The sequence below is a fragment of the Pan paniscus genome, chromosome 2 (assembly GCF_029289425.2).
Source record: "Pan paniscus chromosome 2, NHGRI_mPanPan1-v2.0_pri, whole genome shotgun sequence".
Classification (NCBI taxonomy): domain Eukaryota; kingdom Metazoa; phylum Chordata; class Mammalia; order Primates; family Hominidae; genus Pan; species Pan paniscus.
Window position 1 is genome coordinate 66,276,921 of NC_085926.1, and position 21,107 is coordinate 66,298,027.

The 21,107-nt window shown below is 44.8% G+C and overlaps 2 protein-coding genes across 6 annotated transcripts in view; one reads left to right on the top strand and one right to left on the bottom strand.

Annotated features, from left to right (window-relative positions):
* SLC25A26 (solute carrier family 25 member 26) overlaps positions 1-14,229 on the top strand; it is a 189,088-nt gene extending 174,859 nt beyond the window's left edge. For all 5 annotated transcript variants that reach the window (XM_055110129.1, XM_055110127.1, XM_055110128.1 and 2 more), the window contains 3 exons: positions 5,602-5,666; positions 6,674-6,747; positions 13,839-14,229. In XM_055110129.1, coding sequence (XP_054966104.1) covers positions 5,602-5,666; positions 6,674-6,747; positions 13,839-13,956 — 257 coding nt within the window. In that variant the 3' untranslated portion in view covers positions 13,957-14,229. The remainder of the gene's footprint in view (positions 1-5,601; positions 5,667-6,673; positions 6,748-13,838) is intronic.
* Positions 14,230-14,932: 703 nt separating this feature from the next.
* LRIG1 (leucine rich repeats and immunoglobulin like domains 1) overlaps positions 14,933-21,107 on the bottom strand; it is a 122,033-nt gene continuing 115,858 nt past the window's right edge. The window contains exons 14-19 of the mRNA XM_034956849.3: positions 20,006-20,287; positions 19,048-19,467; positions 18,367-18,492; positions 17,577-17,723; positions 16,674-16,958; positions 14,933-16,586 (exon numbers count right to left, since the gene is read on the bottom strand). Coding sequence (XP_034812740.2) covers positions 16,483-16,586; positions 16,674-16,958; positions 17,577-17,723; positions 18,367-18,492; positions 19,048-19,467; positions 20,006-20,287 — 1,364 coding nt within the window. The 3' untranslated portion in view covers positions 14,933-16,482. The remainder of the gene's footprint in view (positions 16,587-16,673; positions 16,959-17,576; positions 17,724-18,366; positions 18,493-19,047; positions 19,468-20,005; positions 20,288-21,107) is intronic.

The window sequence follows — 21,107 nt, forward strand, 5'->3', positions numbered from 1 at the left end:
TGAAACCAATCCAGATTGATTATGATGATGATCGTTTCCACATGACACATAGTCATTAGCTGTGTTAAATAAGTAGGTGGTCTTGATTCATTTTCCAGAGGTCAGGAGTCATTATTCCCCAGTCCCTAAGAGAGATGTGCATTTTTGTAGACACTCTCCTGGGCCCTGGGGACAAAATGAGCGCATTATGGAAATGTAGTCATCCTGGATAAGTAAGGCTACTTTTTAAAGTTAGCAATACTATAAAACTTCCATGTGTTGAAATAAGAACATATTCTCTGGTCCTATTCCTTAAATACCCAATTCAAAGATTTGCTTGCAGAGACATTGTTACTATTAAGGAAATTTGCATTAATTACAGTTTCCTTTTCAGAATAATACTCTGTAATAGACACCAAGCACTTGTACTGTCAGAAGGAGTGAGAGAAGGGAACTTCCTATCAGACATCCTCTATCTATGTGGTAGGATCCTACCGTCCAGGCCCTTTCAGTTAAGGTGACTCACCTGGGGAGTGTGGCAGCACAGCCGGTGCTCCAGTGATGCTGGGGTGTGGAGAAAGGGAGCGAGGTGCCCATGGCTACACATCTAGCACAGGCTGAGCTGTGTGACTTACAGGATTCTGAAGTCTCTTTTTGCTCCCCAACTCAGGAATGAGACTTTGGGACCCTCCTGAGTGCCAGTTTCCTTACCTGTAATGTAGAAGCAACAATTCCTACCTTAGGGGATTACTTCAGGGCTTGAGATAATGTATGGTCAGTACTCTGTACTCTGCAAAACCGAGTCGATGTAAGGAATTACTACTATTTCAATAAGAACAACTAACATCCAGAAAATGAAAACCTACTTTCACAGTAATTCACCTTCTTGATTGAGTGAAGGAATGTCATATCAATAAAGTTACTGTACACAACAGTCTCCTCTAATAGCTCGTAAATTTTAAAATGCCTCCAATATAAGCATCTTATTTTTTTCTGCTGAAGTTCTGATAAGTGAAGGAGTTTGTCCAAGGCCTGCAAAAAACCTGTTGTCAGTAGAACCACATATATTTAGCAAAAGATAAATATATTGCTTATTTATATCCCTTATTTTGAAATTTTATTTGGTACAACTGTTGATCCAGAGGAGGTTACTATTTTAAGGCATTTCTGAAGGATAAACATCACTTGAAAATATTCCCATTTGTGAAAAAGTGAGATTCGGTAAGAGTTGCAACATGGTGCCTTACAGAATATAGAGATGAAGGATATCTTGTGAAGTCCCTTTAAAATACACGCTGCACTTGCAGACTTTACCCTTACATGGCTGTAAAAGCAGTGATGAAACTTGCCCTCAAATCAGAAATCAGATTTCTCATCCCCATGTGCTTTTCCAAGTTTAAATTGGCTAAATCATTGCAGATGAACCATTCTGTGTGCCATCCTTGGCACTCTTTCTTGTTCATGCTTGTTTTATAAACTACTTGGCGCAAATATCCAAAAATGTCCCGTGAGATTGGAGGTGTTGATGGCTTGTCATGCACAGAAATTCCCTTGGCTTCTGGTCAGGGGTGAAACTAGGGGGATCAAAGGACTTTGCAACTTCCTTGCTTGGAGTTAACTTCTAAACATAAACCATAATGCAGCCTAAGTAATTATGACATTTGCTACTATAGTGGTATTTGGTACTCTAGTATATTTTGATTAGTTTCTCATAATAAACACCTCTGTACATTCTCTAGGAGAGAAGAGGGTGGGGGAGAAAGAGGCAGGGAAAGAGACATTGATTGCGATCTCTCCATGGGTTTGAAATTCGAGAACAGGGTGAGGGATTATTTGGGTAACAAATGAGAAGGCCTGACACAATCTCTATTAAAATACAAACAAAAAACACTTTCCTTCTTGTTGATGGGGAAGTCTTCCACATCTGCACACTTCACTGGAGGTCACGCATAAGAGGGGTATGGTGGTGCTCTTCTCCCTTCCAGACTAATCAGGGGCAACGTAGGGTCTGGAGGAGCAATGAATGGCAGCAAGGTTGCCCAGGGGTGGGTTCGGGCACTTCCCCACTGCTGCCCCCACATTCTCAGCCGCTGCTTAGAGGTGACAGCTCCAGCCTTATTGTAGGAAGGTGGCTACTTTGTCTTTATGGGTGTTGGGGGAGGGGCAGTTAGGGAATCTGCATTTGTTCCCCAAGGAAATAGGAGATAATAGTTTTATCATAAAATTTTAGTTTCTCCTGAATCCTGTCCTCGAAAGCAGTTAGCCTACATTCAGTACAAACCTAACTCCAGTGGAGACCATAGAAAACTGTTTCACAGATGCTTTGAACACAAAAGCAGCCTGTAATTGCTGTACCAAATAATTATTTCCTGTCTCATATGTTAGACTGTTCCTTGTATTTATTACCAGTAGCTTACAGTGCCCTTAAATAAAACATAGAAAATAACTACATTTTAACTGAAAGTCCTGGCCCCCAGCCCTTCCCCGTTATGACCATTATTCTATTCTATTATCTTCACAAGTCCTCCTTACAGCCTTACAAAAGCATTGTGAGGTCTGTGAATTAGAGAAATCTTTGATAGTTGAAGACAGGCAAATTGGTCTATTAGTAACACATAAAATACAGCTTCTCTCATGGTAGTAAAGTTAGGACCTATTGAAGCATACATGTTTCTGTCTGTAACTTTTCTTCATATTACTTTCATGAAACCTAAATCTCCAAGAGAATATTGGTAGGCATCCGCACTAAAGGAATGGTAAATCTTTGCTAATGGCCAAAATAAGTTTGATTTGCAGTAACTAAATTTATTAGATGTTCCTTATCAACCTTTAGGTCTTTTTAATTGGTTTAGGATCGTTTGTGAACATTTTCACATACGAAAGTGGGTTTAACAATTGGACAAATTTTAATTTGTCTTATATATCAAAGTCATTATGTAGTGGAACGAGCATTACTTTTGGAGTCATCATACATGTGACAGTCCCAGGTCCCGCACCAGCTGTGTGGCCTGGGCAAGTAAGTTGGTTGTAAAATGAGAATAGTAACACCTATGCAAATGAGATCAAATAATCAATGAAAGTGCCTAGTGCATTCCTGGCATGCCAGATACGAAGTAAGCACTGCAGATATTAGCTCCTACCTTTACCTTTCCCTGCCTTTTAGAGGATGAGTTGAAATTTTCAGTTTATAAAAACTATAGACCAGGGTACCGATTAAGCGTTTTCGAGTGCCTGCTGTGAGTGTGCTGGTCTAAAGATACGAAGAAAAAGCACTCATTAGCTCTGCCCACCAAGGAAAGAGTTAATTATTTTGTGATTACTGCTGTGAGCCAGATGCTGTTCCAGACATGTTGCGTAGGCCTATTTAATTCCTGTGTCATACTACTATCTGCATTTTACAGATCAGAAAACTGAGGCCACTAGGAGACCAGTGGGTAAGAGTCCCAGTTCCAGAGTCAGTACGGGCTTTAGATCCCGTCTCAGCTCTGCACTAAGTAAAATCTTCAAGTTTTTAGTCTCCATAAGCCTCAGTTTCCTCACCTGTAGCATGGGGCTGTAAGAGTTCCTAGCTCATAAGGTACTTCAGCCACAGAATAAGTAATTACCTAAGGCTAGACAACTGGTAGAACTGGGATTTAAGCGTTGGTCTTTCCAACTCCAAAGAAGGGTTCTTTCAGGCTAGACCGTGCTGCTGGTAAGGGAAACAAAACCAAATCTGTTATTTTGGTGTATGGGAAGTTTGGGATAGTAAAGTTTGTTGCCTTTGTGTCTTGTGTCTTTTTTCCTTTTCTTCCTTTCTTGGGGGAGATAGATAGATAGATAGATAGACAGACAGACAGACAGACAGACAGACACAGACAGACACAGAGAGAGAGAGAGAGAGAGATAGTGATAGTGTTCATGGATCCTGTTATGTAACTAAAAGTATATTTACTTTTCCAGGGCAGAATATATGGTTAAAAGAGTAGGATTTCAAGACCAAGTCCACAAAAATTTAAAAGACACAAAGCTTAGCAAGTCTCTGAATTTCAGACAACCTCTGGATAGGAGATGAAGAGTTTTACATAGTCATAATTTGAAATGGCTAAACCAAAGGGGATTCAAATATTCATGTCAGTTGATAGTATTACCCCTAAGGTGTGTGACATTCAGGGGTAACCAGAAATGGACCATGAGGGCATAAATAGGTACACCTTTCAAAAAGTCAGTGTCATAATCAGTGTTACCATATGGAGGAGGCTTGGTATAATCTTATTTCAGCCTCATAATTAGAAAGATATTTGGCAGAGATCAGATGACCTTCTTGTCCACAAGCCACAAAAGCGAGAAGGAAAGTAGTGCTATTTCTGGAGTATCCTTCACACACGGGTGTCCTGTTGCCCTTATAACACTGCCTCTTTACCCCTAGCTCATGGAAGCTGAATCTTTGTAACGCCTTTTAGGATTTTTATTATTTCTGTCTCTGTAGGGCCTCTTCGGATTTAGAATATATCTTTGTACTGCATTTTAAATGAAATATTGACACCATAAACTTGGTTTATGTTAAAACAGAAAGTCCTTCAAAAAGTCCAATCTGTGTACAGTTCAGCCATCATGACATTCAGATAACGCAAACATGAGAGAGAAGGTTAGGAAGGAAGCCATAATGTGGAATGTGTGCTGAAGCGAGACTCAGGCTAAGAAGGTGTAGAAGAGAGCTTAGAAAGGTAACTCTGACTAGCCTGCTATCAGGAGCCCGTGAAACACAAAAAGCTTTGCTCCTTTAATTCAAAGAATCCAGCCATGTATACCCAAAATCCCCACAATGTCACATGTGAGTCTGTCTGTCCATTTTGCTATATGCAAAACAGAAATGATAGACGCATTTTGGAGTCACTTTAAAGAACAGTGGTCCAGGCTGGGCGTGGTGGTTCATGCCTGTAATCCCAACACTTTGGGAGGCCGAGGCAGGAGGAGTGCTTGATGCAAGGAGTTCAAGACCAGGCTGGGCAACATAGCAAGACCCTGTCTCTATAGAAAATTTAAAAATTAGCCAAGCATGGTGGTGCGCAGCTGTAGTCCCAGCTACTCAGGAGGAGGCCAAGGTGGAGAGATCACTTGAGCCTAGGAGGGTGAGGCTGCAGTGAGTTATGATCACACCACTGCACTCCAGTCTTGGTGAGAGACAGTGAGACCCTGTCTTTTCAAAAAAACAAAACAAAACAAAATAAAAGACAGTGGCCCATAGAAAGTCATGAACCCTTTGAGAACCATTAGGAGCAGTGTGTCTCACATATTGAGAGTGGGCATCTGGCCATATACATGTATGTCATGTGTACACATTCATCATGTATGTAAACATACACACTCATTAGTTTGCTAGTTAATGGAAGAGCAAGATAAATTGTGGAGCCTTGTATTTTTCACCTGAGTGGGTAGAGCATTTTCTTCTCTCATGCAGTTCTGTATCGCTGCAAAAGAAATGAAGCGTGTGGATAAAGATTGTGCATGTGTGCATCCTGTTCTTGAATCAGCCAGGTGTACATAATGACGAAGTGATTTGGGCCGAGTCCGGAATTCTAAAAATTACAAAATTATACAGTAAACAGGATCTCACTTGGGTGTTGGGTATTATTTGTACAGGTGGATTTGCCGCTGCAGTCACCACCCCTCTAGACGTGGCAAAGACAAGAATTATGCTGGCAAAGGTAAGTGGTGAAATAATGTAATGGAGATACTTCAGATGCTCCTATCTGTTAGCACTAGGACTACAGGTGTATAAAGTGAACACAAATGGCTACCATTTACCTGTAATAGCATCTTATGCTGCCTGTGCAACCTCTAACAAAACTGCCATTGATGGAACAATGTCCCCAGTGTCTACATAATATTGTACCATTTCATAGTCATTTTCACCTATGTTATGTAAGCACATAGGGCTGGTAGAGCCACTGCCTGGCAGTACTATCTTCAAATAAACTCTGTTTTTACTGGTGACAAACCTAAGGCTCAGAGAGGTTGACGAGCCTCCTGCTATGTGGCAGGTAAGTGACAGGCTTTGAACCTAGGGTCATGGTTGGCCTTAACTGGTTGGGTTAAGACAGTTGTCAGAAATGTTTAAGAGAAAACATTTGTTTAAGAGAAAAATTGTTTTAAAAAACCCTGCTAGATAGAGAGTTGAAAGAATGCCATACGTATAACATACCTGAACTGAACCAAAACAAAAAAGTCCTATCTTTGTGGAAAAGTAGAACAAATAATGGGCCAAATTTTAGTATGGAGGTGGCAGGATCCAACCTAAGAATGTTAATCACGTTTTAAATGGAACATTTAAACGGCACTCTATTAAATATGCTTATTAGCTGCTTAGGCAAGTTTCATAGTTGTACCATTTACACTAATGATTCCCCACCCTCCTCACATTGCTTCATAGTGCTTCTGTCTTTCTGCTGTTAAATAGTTCATCAGTCATCTCGTGAGCTCTGATAAGCAGCCACCCGTGTGGCGTGGGCCACATCCCTGCTTGCCTGCATATCTGAGTGTAAGCACTTCTGGGCGAGCGAGCCAGGTCCTGATTGCCAAGAAACTCCCTGGTATCTGACACTGTGTTCTAGATGAGGGTGATGGGGAGCTCTGTGTCTGAGGATATCTGAGAGGCAAGTGTGTGATTGGGAGCTTCAGAAGGTAACGGGTTTCTCTTTGTCTGTTCACACAGGCTGGCTCCAGCACTGCTGATGGGAATGTGCTCTCTGCCCTGCATGGGGTCTGGCGGTCACAGGGGCTGGCAGGGTAAGACGAGGAATGCCCTCCTTCCTTTCTTCCTCTCCACCACTCCTCCTCCTTTAGCCTAACTTTGGATGAACACCTCTCCTTCCCTTCTGCTTATGTTCTGCTTTGAGTTTCTATTTATTGTGCAAAATATTATAGTTGATGTTGTATATATGAGATAACATAGCAAATCAAATTGACGGATTATTCCAGCCAGGCAGTTCTCAGCCTTGCCCATCTTGATGTTAGATGAAATTCACATGTGTGGCTCTCACCAGGGTCTGGGCTGCAGCAGTGATAAAATGGGCTTCTCAGAGGTTACACAGTGCAGAAATACAAGGGAGTGAAGGGAACATTGTTAGAAGAAAGCATTTGTGGTTTTGATGCTTTTAACTATTATTAGTAACAAATTACTTTGAACATACCATAGTGCAGGTGGGATGACTCCACTATTAGCATCAATTGAGAACCATTGTGCTACAGAAGTGCCTCAGACTTCTAGCTTCATGTCCTAAAAGCTCTCTCTGCAAGATTAAAACATTGCTTTGACACCATAAACTTGTGAAGCCGCCTGAATGTTGAGATCTTACAGGCATGTGAAATTATGATTTTCTCTTAGGGACCATATACCAGGGATTTTCTTGCAAGAGCAAAGCAGTGGCCTCCCTTTGCAGAGGGTCGGCAGCTGCCTGGACTTCAGGCGTCTCAGCTGGCAGTGCCACCTCCTCATCCTGATGCCGAGTTGGATCACTTATGTGATTGTAGTTTTTGTGTACCTTTGGCAGTTTTAATCTCAGCTATTTGATGATCTGGAGGACATGAAGTAGGTGAGTCAGGACCCAGTTAAGGTTTTTATAGGAGAGCAGCACATCCTAGATTGAAATTTTCCAGTTGGAAGTTTGAAAAGTAGGTGATATTGGATGGTTTTGTTGAATGTGACAACTCTGAGGGATTGACATTGGGGGTGTGAAGGGTGTCACGGTTTTGAAACAAGAACTGGGGCAAAGCCAGAGGAATAATTGGCTGTTGACGTCTAGTGAGAGCGTGGGAAGGGCCTAGTGGGGGGCATGTGTGCTGGGAACCTGCCACTTAGGGCTGCCATATCGTGAGGGGTGCTTCTATCTGTGGCACATTAATTCTGCTGCCATTTCCACAGCAAACAAAGGAATGGTGTGAGAAAAAATGAGTCCTGAAGCTACTTAGCCAGTAGCAGGTAAAAGGTCCTTAGGGGCCGGGTGCGGGGCTCACACCTGTAATCCCAGCACTTTGGGAGGCTGAAGCAGGAGGGTCGCTCGAAGTTAGGAGTTTGAGACCAGCCTGGGCAATATGGCAAGACTCTGTCTCTAAAAAATAAATAAATAAATTAGCCTGGTGTGGTCGCACGCACCTGTAGTCGCAGCTACTCAGGATGCTGAGCAATCGCTTGAGCCCGGGAATTCGAGGTTATAGTGAGTTACAACTGTGCCACTGCTCTCCAGCCTGGGTGACAGAGCAAGACCCTGTCTCAAAAAACAACAACAAAAAAGTTCTTCTGTGTTTCAAATAGCAATTGGGCTACATACATGGAGAAGTCACATTCAGTGGCTTTTTTAGACTGTAAAACCAAACTGCCAAATTTCACTGTCTTACCGATTTCAGTGTAGTTCATGTTTGATTCTGTGGCAACTGTTGGGCAAACCACTTCAATTGACCTTAGCTTTGTGGAGCTGTGCAGAGCTGCAGCCCCTCAGCCTTTTCTGGAGACAGTGGTGGCAGGTGGGGATGGCATGATCGACTGGCAACCCCATGGCCCCAAAAGCTGGTAGGAGTTATGTTGAGTAGATGATTGAAGATAGTCTTCCCTGTCCTGGTTGTGGCATGTCTTATACTTGACGTTATAATACTAAGCAGTGCCAGAAATACAGGCAGAGGAGGGGTGTCTTCCTCAGGTCAAGGGCCTGTCTCTGTCCCCATTGTCAGCTCTGTAAAGGTCATGTGGAATTTTTTTTGCTTATCTATCTTCGGAAAGTCTCAGAAGTCATGGGCTCTAGTCAGTCTGTACAGTGTAGTCCTTAAGAGCATTACAGACAGCAGCGGTCGTCACTTAAGGGAGTTTTGATTAGCCACTTATTAATGATTAAAGACAATAAATAATTTGACTAAAAAACAGTCACAGAAAAACCTGGGTGGCTGTTGTGAACAGAGGTCCCAGGCACCCTCAGCCTGAAGGTATCTCTGCCGGCTTCCTCTGTGCTCCAAGCACACAGCGCTGCTGCCACCTCCTGTCTCCTCCCCGGGGCGTGCACTAAGTTTACCAGGTACTACTTGGGTTTTCCAGCAGACACCATCTCCTCACCTTAGGATGGAATGGTGCTGCCCTCTCGGGGTCAAGTCAAGTGGCGACCACTTTTATCTTTCCGTGTGGTCCACGCAGGTGAAGACCTTGTTCTGGCACATATGGGAGTACACATATAAACAGAAATATATTACTAAACAAACACCGCGTGTTCATTCAGCCCAGTAGGCAAAGGCAGATGGGGAGCCTGCCCACCCTGGATGGCCCCTTTCTGGTTTTCTTCACTCATCAGCTGGCTTTCTGTTTTTGTTGACTGTGCCCTTTATGTAGTAGCTGCCACTGCCGCGAGCATCCCTTTCTGTCTGGCATTGTAAGTGCTTACGATTGCTCTCATTTAATCTGTGGTCACTAGAACACGCTCCTGCTCAACTCAAAAGTCTTCACCTGCGAGACTGGCTGGGGCCCTCACTGTACAAATTACTCCACGTTAAGGCCGTAATTACGTTAATAGATTCAGTGGTCATCTGTTGAAACCATAAACTGCTTCCATCTGCGTCTTGCCAGGAGCAGCTGAGCTTGTGAGTGGCAGAAGCTGAAGAAGACACTGGCGTTTAGAAATAAGTAAGTCAGTAAAGGTGGGAGAACTTTGTGGCCAGAGTGGTCTCCCACAGCTCGGCATCTGCTGGCCGCCTGTCTAGCACTCTTTCCTTCGTAAGGTAGGAGCAGGGAGGCTCATCTGTTTTTCAGGCAGGAAGGACATAGTGGTAATTTATAAGTTTCTGTCCTCACCACCCACCCTTTGCATGATGCTGATTTTTTTTTTTTTTTTTAAGCAAGTGTAGTTTGGTTTTCAATACAATTTTCATGGTTATTTTTGGACAAGTAATAGTGGTCCTTAATTTTATGTGCAGTATTGTAATGATTTAAACCCATAGCTAGCTAACTAAAAAGGGCCCACAAAACTCTTCTTAAGTGTCTCATTTTCCTTAGAAGTGCCAAGTGCTGCAAACAGAGGGAGGCTGCTCGGCCTCCCCCAACAGCTCAAAGGTGTTGGGAGAAAGGATGCAGTCAGGTGCTGGGAGTAGCCTGCAGGGACCGTCTTCCTGCCATGTTTCTCTCCAGGCCACCAGCTTGCTTGTCATGGAGGCTTTTCCTGTATCTTAAAGGATGCATAGCTACTGTTAGCATACTTGACCATTTTCAGTTTTCTTCCATAGATCTGACCAGAAGTCTTTTCACTGGCATATGCACTAGTTTTGCCTTCATTAACTCTTTCTGCTTACAGAAGTAATACAGGCATATTTTGTTTAATTGCACTTCTCAGTGCACTTTTTTTCCAAATTGAAGGTTTGTGGCAACCCTGCGTTGAGCGAGTCTTGCAGAGCCCTTTTCCAATAGCACATGATGACTTTGTGTCTGTGTCACATTTTGGTAATTCTCACCTGTCAAATATTTTCATTATCACATCTGCTGTGGTGATCTGTGATCAGCCGTCTTTGATGTTACTGTAATTGTTTTGGGGCATCACACACTGTGTCCACCGAAGACGGCAAACTTAATCGACAAATGTGGTGTGGGTTCGGGCTGTGTCTCCAACCAGCCACTCCCTCTCTCTCTCCCTTAGGCCTCTATTCTGTGAGACACAATATTGCAGTTAGGCCAATTAATAATCCTCCAGTGGCCTCTAAGTGTTCAAGTCAAAGGAAGAATCACACCTTTCTCATTTTAAATAAAAAACTTGGGCCGGGCATGGTGGCTCACACCTGTAATCCCAGCATTTTGGGGGGCCAAGGTGGCAGATGGCTTGAGCCCAAGAGTTCAAGACCAGCCTAGGCAACATGCCAAACCCTGTCTACAAAAAATACAAAAATTAGCTGGCCATGTTGGTGTGTGCCTGTAGTCCCAGCTACTTGGGAAGCTGAGGTGGGAGGGTCACCTGAGCTCAGCAGGTAGAGGTTGCTGTGGGCCACGATCGTGCCACTGCACTCCAGCCTGGGTAACAGCAAGACCCTATCTCAAAAAAAATAAATTAATTAATTAAAAATAAAAGCTGGAAATGATTAAATTTAGTGAGGAAGGCATGTGGAAAGCTGAGATAGGCCAGAATCTAGGCCTCTTGTGACAGTTAACCAAGTTGTAAATGCAAAGGAAAAGTTCTTGAAGGAAATGAAAAGTGCTATCCAGTGAATACACAAATGATAAGTGTAACAGCCTCATTGCACATACGAAGAAAGTTTGGTCTGGATAGAAGATCAGACCAGCCACAACATCCCCTTAAGCCAAAACCTAATCCAGAGCAAGGCATTAACTCTCTTCCCTGAAGGCTGAGAGAGGTGAGGAAGCTGCAGGGTTTGAAGTTAGGAGAGGTTGATTCATGAAGTTTAAGGAAAGAAGTCATCTCTGTAACACAGAAGTGTAAGGTGAAGTGGCAAGTGCTGATGGAGAAGCTGCAGCAAGTTACCCAGATCTAGCTAAGATCATCGATGAAGGCACTAACACTAAACAACAGATTTTCAGGGTAGATGAAACAGCCTTCGATTAGAAGAAGATGCCATCTAGGACTTTCCTAGCTAGAGAGGAGACATCAATGCCTGGCCTCAAAGCTTCAAAGGACTGGCTGACTCTCTTGTTAGGGGCTAATGCAGCTGGTATCTTTAAGTTGAAGCCAGTGCTCATTGACTCTTCTGAAAATCCTAGAGCCTTTAAGAATGGTGCTAAATCGACTCTGCCTCTGCTGTAGGAATGGAACAACAAAGCCTGAGCGACAGCACATCTGTTTACAGCATGCTTTCTTGAATATTTTAAGCCCACTGCTGGGACCTAGTGCTCAGAGGAAAAGATTCCTTTTAAAATATTTCCGCTCATTGACAGTGTACCTGGTCACCCTGGAGTTCTGCTGGAGATGAATGTTGTTCTCATGCCTGCTATCAACATCCATTCCTTAGCCTGTGGATCAAGGAGTTACTTTAACTTTCAGGTTTTATTAAATTTCATAAGGCTACAGCTGCATCAACAGTGACTCCTTTGCTAGATGTGGGCAAAGTAAATTGGAAGCCTTCTAGAAAGGAGTCACCATTCTAGATACCAGTAAGAACATTAGTGGCTTCATAGGAGGTCAAAATATTGACCATGCTGGGACTTTGGAAGAAGTTGATTCCAATCCTCATGGCTGACTAGTGGAGGGAAACACATACTAGATGTACTGGAAATAGCAAGACCACCGTATTCAGAAGTGGAGCCTGAAGATGTGAAGAATTGCCACAATCTCATGATCAAACTTGAACGGATGAGGAGTTGGTTCTTATGGGTGAGCAAAGAAAGTGATCTATTGAGATGAATCTACTCCTGGTGAAGATACGGTGAACACTGTTGAAATTACAATAAAGGATTTAGAATATTTCATCAATTTAGTTGAGAAAACAGTGGCAGAGTTTGAGACGGTTGACTCCAATTTTGAAAGAGGTTCTACTGTGGGCAAAATGTATTGTGTGCTACAGAGAAATCTTTCATGAAAAGAAGAGTCCATCAATGCAACAATTACTATTTTTAGAAATTTCCACAGCCACTCCAACCTTCAGCAGCCACTACCCTGGTCAGTTAGCAGCCATCATTCAAAGCAAGACCCTCTATCAGCCAGAAGATTACAATTTACTGCAGGCTCAGATGCTCATGAGCATTTTTTAGCAATAAAGCATTTTAAAATTAAGGTATGTACAATTTTTAGACATAATTGCTACTGCATACTTAATAGACTATAGTAGAAACATAACTTTTCTGTGCCCTGGGAAACCAAGAAATTTGAATGGCTTGCTTTATTGCAATATTCACTATTATGGTGGCCAAACTTGGCCTGGGACCAAACTTGAAACATCTCTGAGTCATGCCTGTACTCTTGGTCAAAAGGTTCAAAGGTTATGGAAGCGTGGGCCAGGAATGTGTCCTGTAATCCACAGGCAGCAGGCATTCAGTTTAGGATTTAAGACACATCCCTGGCTTGCCTTTTAGATATGGAATCATAGCCCTTGGACTTAGTTTTTTAAACCTGTTTTGTAATTTTTTTATGTTGGCATCTGTAGATTTCCTCATCTTTATCAGCTACATAATCATCCACTGTATGTTTATACTGTGCCATAACTTATATCACCATCAGCAATGCCACAATGAAAATTTTTGAACAAATATCTGAGTAGGTATGGGGAGGGGGGCAGTTTTAAAGAATGAATCCCCAATTTGTATCCTCGTGGCATTGTAGTTTTACTTTGCATTGCTCTGATTATTCTACATTGCACCTTGGCTGGTTAGCAGCCTTCTGTGATACCAAGGGGACTGTGCAGGGACTGTGCAGGTGGAGGCATGCTGCCCCCTTCACAGCCACAGCCCATTTGCCTTTCATGCCTTTAGACAGAAAAGGAACACAGGGAATCCATGGAGGTTCAACTCGTTGTCGTGACGTCATGTTTTGGGGTCTCGAAGGACAAAATGCAACTGAGTCAGTGGGTGGAGCGGCAGCATTGCCCAAAAATCTCTTCACTGAGCAACCCCTGGAGATCACTTTAGAGGTGTGGGCTGGAAGTGCCTTCCAGCCTTACCTAGGATTCAGCTCTTTAACGCCTTTTTAAAAAAAATCAATTTCATGTTTCAAAGGGAAAAATGGCATGAAAGTTTTAGAACTACTGTTGGGACACAGCTATTACTTGCCTTATTTGGGAGTGTGCACAAGCTGTTTGGTAGTTAGCCACTAATGAGCATGGTGTATTGAGCTGAGCAAGCTGTGGGTATTGGAATTTAACCTTTTTTTAAATACGCACAACATTAAAAATCCTGTTTTTTCCCCTAGATTATTTGCAGGTGTCTTCCCTCGAATGGCAGCCATCAGTCTGGGAGGTTTCATCTTTCTGGGGGCTTATGACCGAACGCACAGCTTGCTGTTGGAAGTTGGCAGAAAGAGTCCTTGAAGCAGAGAGAGCCTCACCTCCACTTCTGTCAAGAGAGGGGCCTGCCGTGTAAACCCTCTTCCGCTGAGCAGCTGTCTGAACTATAGGCCCCAGTGCTGAAGACCAGTTCTGCTAAGATACCGGCATGGAGATTGTGCCATCCGTGGTATAGGCTGGCTGGTATGAAGTCATTGGCCTGTATGCCAGAGAGCTAAGAGAAGAAAACGGGGTCTGTGGCGGTACTCTGAACAATTTCCTCAGAACCTCTTAATAAATAAGTTTGGTAATGCTGAGGCCAGGCCTTTTAGAGCGTTCATTTGATCTGTATCTGATCTTTCATTTCCTGCCACCTGATGGTGGATTCAGCAGAAGGCAAGATGGTTATAATTCTAAAAGAATAGCTTGTTTGTTTGGGAAAAGGAGACTTGGGGAAGAGTTGTGTATGTGGGTGTTTCTCCCCCTAGTTAATTCCTGTTGTGTAAGGGTAGGCTTTGTTGAAAAAGAATGAACTACAGGTGCATAGCAAGTACTCTTTCTGGGTAACTAGGCTGCTGGTTTTAATTACCCTCAGATTTCACCCATAAAAACACACAATTGTATTATTTTACAGAGATGTGTCCAGCGCCCCCTGTGGTGTGTGAGAGAAAGCAGCTGCAACTCAAGTGACTAGGTGGGCCCAGCTGGCTTCGTGCAGGAGGGCACGGTGGGTGAGCCATTCTCATGTCAGGCTGAAAGGAGGGCCTGGGCCAGCTTTGAAAAGGCAGGATGAAATGGAAAGGTCACCACACTTTGGGATTTTTTAGAGCTTGACTAACAAGCTCCAGGTGTAGAAAAACTCAAAACAAAATGTCAGGAATCTAGCAGTGTTGTCTGCCCTGGAGCGAGCAAACAAACAGTATATGATTTTGCTTCGCCTATTTTTTTTTCTTTTTTGGGGGAAGATAATTAATTAAAGGCAGAATGACTGCGTTTGTAAAAGAAGGACCACCAACTATACTGACATTTATAAATGAACCTTTATTAAAGACACTTCAATGCCATTTGTTAGACACTTCAATATTTTACATGGTTTTCAATGTACACTGTACCAAAATTTCTATAAATAAATAACTTTGTACATAAAAGTAATACTTCCTCTTTCACATTGCCTCTCAGAAGCAGCAAATTCACATATTTTGTGGAAGTAAGATTAGTCAGTTAACTGTCAACAACAAAATTCTAAATGTGCTTACCTTTTGAACAGTGATGACACCTGACAGTAATTGTTAACTATTTTCTCAGTAACTCCCTTCAGCTTTTGGCCAAAGGAACATTTTAAAGGACCTTGTTTCTATTTAAGTTTTACTAAATGACACATTGGCACTCATAAGATGGTTAGCTACCAGTCTCAAAAGTGCAAATATACCCAGAACCCAGGTCAAGGGCTGTCTTTTCCAGTCCCAGCTCAGTTTCATCTGTGCGAAGGAATGGCATGGACAGGCCTGCTCTGGGTCCTTAGTAGAAATAAGGTAGCCCTGAAAAGTAAGAACTTCCTCCTTTCTGTCCCCTAAGGCCAATGTAATACTCATTATATTGGCAGAACGAAAACATCAGTATAGAAAAATCCACAGGTACCAACACCAGCAGCCTTTAAAGTCTCAAATAGCAATCGAATGATACTGAGAAGGCCACATTTGCTTTTATCATAAAATAAGAGAAGGAGGAAAGGCAGTGTTTAACTGTTCTGACCTTTTGCTTGTGATGGATTAACAACCCTCATTCTACGCCTTAAAGACAGACAGGACTTAAACCTAAAAGGAAAAGCCATTCACTGCAAGTGTGGATGGCACTTGCACCCCTGGCTCTACAGGGAAGCCTGTTGCAGGGGCGACCACACATGAGCAGTGCTCACCTGAAGCTCCTTCCAGTGCATGTGTAGTCCGACCACACAGCAGCCTAGGGGTCTATGAAGTGCAATATAAATCCAAGGCCTTCCATCCTTCCCACCCCGCACCAAAAACTCCTGTGAACAAATGTGGTTGTAGCCTCTATAAATTCCAGCCATGCGTTAAGGCACCAGAACTATTTCCCCACCCCCCTCCAAAATTAAACAGCAACCTGATATGAAAAATAATATTGTCAAAATTGTATAATTTTTTCTGTTAACCATGCACTAAAGATTAAAATAGCCTCTGTAAAAGATATATATGAAATCTCTGAAAACTCTTATGTACAATGATATCAAATACTTTTTTTTGCCTTTTGTACACAAATCCCCTCTTGCGTTTCTGTGCTCCAGATGCAAGTCCTGTGAGCGACTGATACTCCACATGGGAGTTACAACTATGTACAGATGAGTGACGCTTGAACCCAAGCTTCCTCACAGCCTCTCCTACCTCTCTTTCCCGTAGAGATTGGTATGACAAGAACTGAGGTAGACAAAACCTAGCTTTTTGGTGCCAACAGCAGTGGCACCCTCTGTTTCCCAGGGAGCTGTCCTGTCAGTGGCGTGGACTCGGGACTGGCGTCACATGCTTTGGGGAGGTGGCCATTGGAAACAAGCAAGTACTAGGCTTCCGCGTGCTCTGGACTGCCTGAAGTTAATGAAGATGCAGGCTGTAGCTCTGTGGAGTCCGGGTCATACAACCTTGCTAAAGTCCAGGAAGAATCCCCTACAAGGAAAGAAAGAACCTGTCAGACCCCCACTTGACCGTTTAAGCAGCTCCCAACCCACCTGTTAGAAGACAGTAAAAAGTTACCTTTCCCATCTAGAGATGCCATTGGCTTTTTCTTCACAGCCGTCAGCATTCTATCGTGGTTACTGGGGTAGAGCGACCCTTGGCACTCGGGGCAGGACCCAGCGGCAGTCCTGCTGCACTGGTGATGTGGAGAATGCTCTTGGTCACTCCCACCCGGCTCCGGGCCATTTGGCGCACTTGGCTGTGCGCTGTCTCTGGACACAGGCTGGGGGTGGAAGGCTTGTCCCCTGGAGTAACAGTCCACTTCGGTGTTGCAGTCACTACATACGACCCGGCCACCGTGTTCTGAAGGACAGCGCCAAAGATGGGTTAGAGTCACTGCTGTGGGAGTCTTCGTCCCCACACAGAGGACAGGCTGCTCAGCTCCACTGTGCAAGGTGAGAACCCTGACTGCAAACACTGTATGCATGCTTCCTCTTTTCCCCAACTGTGTCCCCAGAGAAAGGACTGGGCAAACACCAAGTCACTCATGAACTGTGGGGTCTTTCGTGTTTACAGTGAATTTCATAGAGAATGTAGTCTTACTGCTTCGGGGGGGAAAAGCCATTAGCGTTAGGTACCATGCAGTGTTGGGTCTTTTCAACAATTAGAAATTAAGCCTCAAAATAGCCCTGGTGAAAAAGTGCTGACTGAAACTCTATACTTCGTTTGTGCCTTGCCCCTTATTTAAGTTGCTTATAAATCTAGAAAATTCATGCTCAGGCTTACCATGGCGTAGATTTATTTAGGAGAAACTATCCTGGAATTAAGAGAGCCAGGCCTGAGCTTCCCATTTATATACTGAATACCAAATTTGGAGACAGCTGTGGACTAGGAATGTGTCTCCCCCTTTGATGTAGTGACTAGGTCAGCCCAAATTTCCACTTCAGAAAGAAACTACTTCCAATGGGAAGCATCTCATACCCATCTTATGTGGCCCAGGTGTCCCTTCAGCTTTCTCCATCGCTTTCCACGGCTCTTTGTGACACCCAGCACAGAGCTTTGGCTGCCTGCAGGCAACACTGTGAGTGTCGGGCTCTGGAAAGTGGCTTGCATCTCTTGGACACACACCTGCAAGTGGATTCCAACACGATTAGAAACTCTGGGCTTGGTATTTCACCGTAAGCCTTATGAAAGGAATGAGCAAGGCCGCTAGAACAGTCATTTTTTTAAAAAGTTCTTCAGAGCGGTGGGGCTGCTGGTCTGGCAAGCAGCGTGTTTTCTACTACTACTTCCCAGCAGGCAGGCTGGCCTTGTGAAATGAGCAGCTGTCTCAGGGTGAGCCTCTACGGTCTCAGGCAAGTGCTCAGAGGCCCCCACTGTTGGAAGTACCTCATCCTGGTGACAGCTTTCCAGTGTAAGACTGGATCACAGAGCAGACCTGGGCACATTCCCCATGTAAGGAATGGGTTGGCTGGGTTCATGCACCGTAATGCCCTTTCCAGCTGCTACTCCAGGCAAGCCTACTTTATCCTGCCAGGGAGATGCTAAGCCCAATCCAGTGGCTTCCTGAGGGCACAGGACTTTAAAACCTTGCAGAACTCATGAAGACTGGGTCCAAAATAGCAGCCCTTAGTCATACCTTAGCCTTCTAGTTCACCAAGTTTGCCCCATCTAATGCCAGGTACCTGCCCTGTAAAGAGCTGGAGGCCACCTCCAGCACCCAGAGACACAGTCACAGCAGAGCTCTGCTTCACGGTTACTGAGGCCTTACCATTGCTCTCAATGTGCCCATTGGCCTGAGGGCCACCCTCGGTCCTGACCACGGTTTCTTGTCGGTCAGAAAGGGTCCCCTGAGAAGAGAGGTAGCTTGGAACATCTGGTGGCACGATGGTTTCATCTGCAAGGAGACAGAACAAATAAAACACCAGGGTCTCAGTGACAAGAAATGCAGACACACGTTCATTGTCAAGCTCAGAAAGGGGATCCTCCCAGTGACGACCATCAGCGCTGTGCAGAGAGATGACATGGAGTCCATGTACGCAACAGGCCCTCCCAGAGCCTGCTCAGCTTTACTCTACACCCAGTGTGAAGAGCACAGCCAGCAGATGCCAGATGCCACAAGAAGTGGAGACCAGTGATGGAAAGCCGGGACTCACAGAAGTACCGCGCTGTTTCAGGAACAACCTACTACGTGGCAGCAGGGCCTGTGCATAGGCGGCCTCTGAGTTAGCAAGGAGAGGGAAAACTGCACGGTGCGTCAGTTACTTGTATTTGAGAGTATTCCTGTTTAAGGTTAAGTTCCTCAAAGTTAAAATAGAATTAGTGGGACTAAACCCTCAGGAGTTCTGAACACAGTGCGATTCTTTCAAAAGCCACTGGAACCCGGCCCAGTTCCCCAGCATCACTGCCATTCCTCCCTCCTTGAAAGTCAGCTCCGCTGGCAGGGCCTGACCTGTGTTGGTGACACTGTACTCTTCACTCTTCTTCCTGGTCTGGTAGATGATGCACACCCAGACCAGTGACGTCAGGACGATGCTGCTCACGACAGCAATGGTGAAGATGCCTACCGTGGTCCCATCCTTCCTGCAGCCTGCTGCGGGCAGGACGCTCAGCTGGCTGTGAGCTCGCTCCGTGCCCAGGGTGTTGGACATCTCACAGGTATATCGGCCCGCATCCTCTGCCACCACGTTCTGAACCACCAGGAGCTGGTTGTCAGGGGTCAAGTGGTGCCGCTCAGTGAGGCTCAGCGGGCGGTCCCCCTTGAACCAGGTGATGCGGGGAGGAGGGTTCCCCGTCGCTTTGCATTGGAGGGCCACTGTTTCTCCCACAGATACCACACGGTCTTCCAAGGGCACCACCAAGGATGGGGTCTCTACAAGAGAGCAACAGAGATCTTAGTCATTCTCAGGGCCTCCGTTGCTCTGGCTCTGCCCGGTCTTCTGGACAACGGACAATCCAACATATCAATGAGATGCATCTGAGATTCTGTCTCAGAGTGGCAAGCTTTGGAGAAGACCCTTCAACTCATTGACTGAGTCATCTCCATGCTGGGAGTGGCTTCCACAGGGACAGTGAACCTCTGCTGACAAAAGCCCCTGCTATTCCCTAACTGTCCTGTGTCAGGCCTGTGTCCTTATTCTTGACCAAGCCCACATCCATCCTGTCCAATTCTTAAAATGTTCTGTAGCTAAACCCTATGAAGACTCTTAATTCACCAGCTATCATTTCTTTTAAAGAGATAGAAACACTTGTTTAAGAAAAATTAACTCAACTCAAAAAGCAGCCCCAAATTTCAAACAGGGTCGAAAGGCCCACAACGCATACCACCCCTGGCCACACAGAGCATTTGAGAGTCTCTCTCTCTCTCTCTCACACACACACACACACACACAGTAGAGCAATAGGCAAACCTAGGACAGTCAGGGTGGCATTAGCTGAAATGGAACCGGCTGAGTTCTGAGCAGTACAGCTGTAAACCCCTGCGTCATCTATTTTCACATCAGTGATGAAAAACACGTCGTCATCCGGCATGACATGCATGCGTCGCTCACGGGCGGCAGGGAAATCCGTGCCTCCATCCTTCTGCCAGGCAATCTGAGGGTTTGGGTGACCTGTGGCAGCACATTCGAGGCGGGCCATGGTGGTGGTCCGGATGGTTATGTCGTGGGGTGTTTTGGTGAATGATGGCAACACTGGAAAACATACGTATACAGGGTCGGGTTACAGGACAGCTAGATGCAAAACCAGGAAGTCCTCTGGCAAACACCTACCTGTCACTGTGCCCAGTGCCAGTTCACTTCTTTTCTCCCAATGTCTGCCCAGGACCACTCCTGCCACCTGTGAATCAGGAACCCCCAGCTTCTCCCACCACAGTTGGAACACTTCCATCCCATCAGCCTTGCATTGTACACCCGAGGCTGGCTATAGTCCCTTCAAAGCAAAGGCTTTTACTCTACATGGCAATGCCTATACGGGAGTTGCAGGGGGTGCCCATCCACACTAGGTAGGCTTGATGCTTGCCTGCTTTACCCACCAAGAGAGAGGCTGTGGAGATGGAATTACAGAGGGAAGGTGGGCATGCCTCCACCTTGGGAGAGCAATGGGATGGCTCATCCGTTTGGATGGGTGTTCATGGGATGAATGGGATGGCTCATCCATTTGGATGGTTGTTCACCCAGGGTGTTCCTGCCCACTGCCGTATACCCAGGCAGGAAGCATTCAGCTTGCTAGCTTGCTCAGCCTAAAGATCGATGTCCTGACAGAGTGGGACGCATCCAGCCACGTGTCAGGCACCACCAGAGTTCCTGTCAACGTCAATTTTGGGGAGAGTCTAACAAATAGCTGAGTCTTCCGGAAGCTGTGAGGACTTGGAATAAGCCAAGACAACCCCACTACAGTGTGGTAAAGAAGGTGTTTCGCTGTGATCTGTGGGGGCTTAAAGAGCAAAGCAGATCCAGCATTCTGATGATTCTCAAGCCAATTCTTTTTAACTAGAGAGTTAGTAATCAGGAT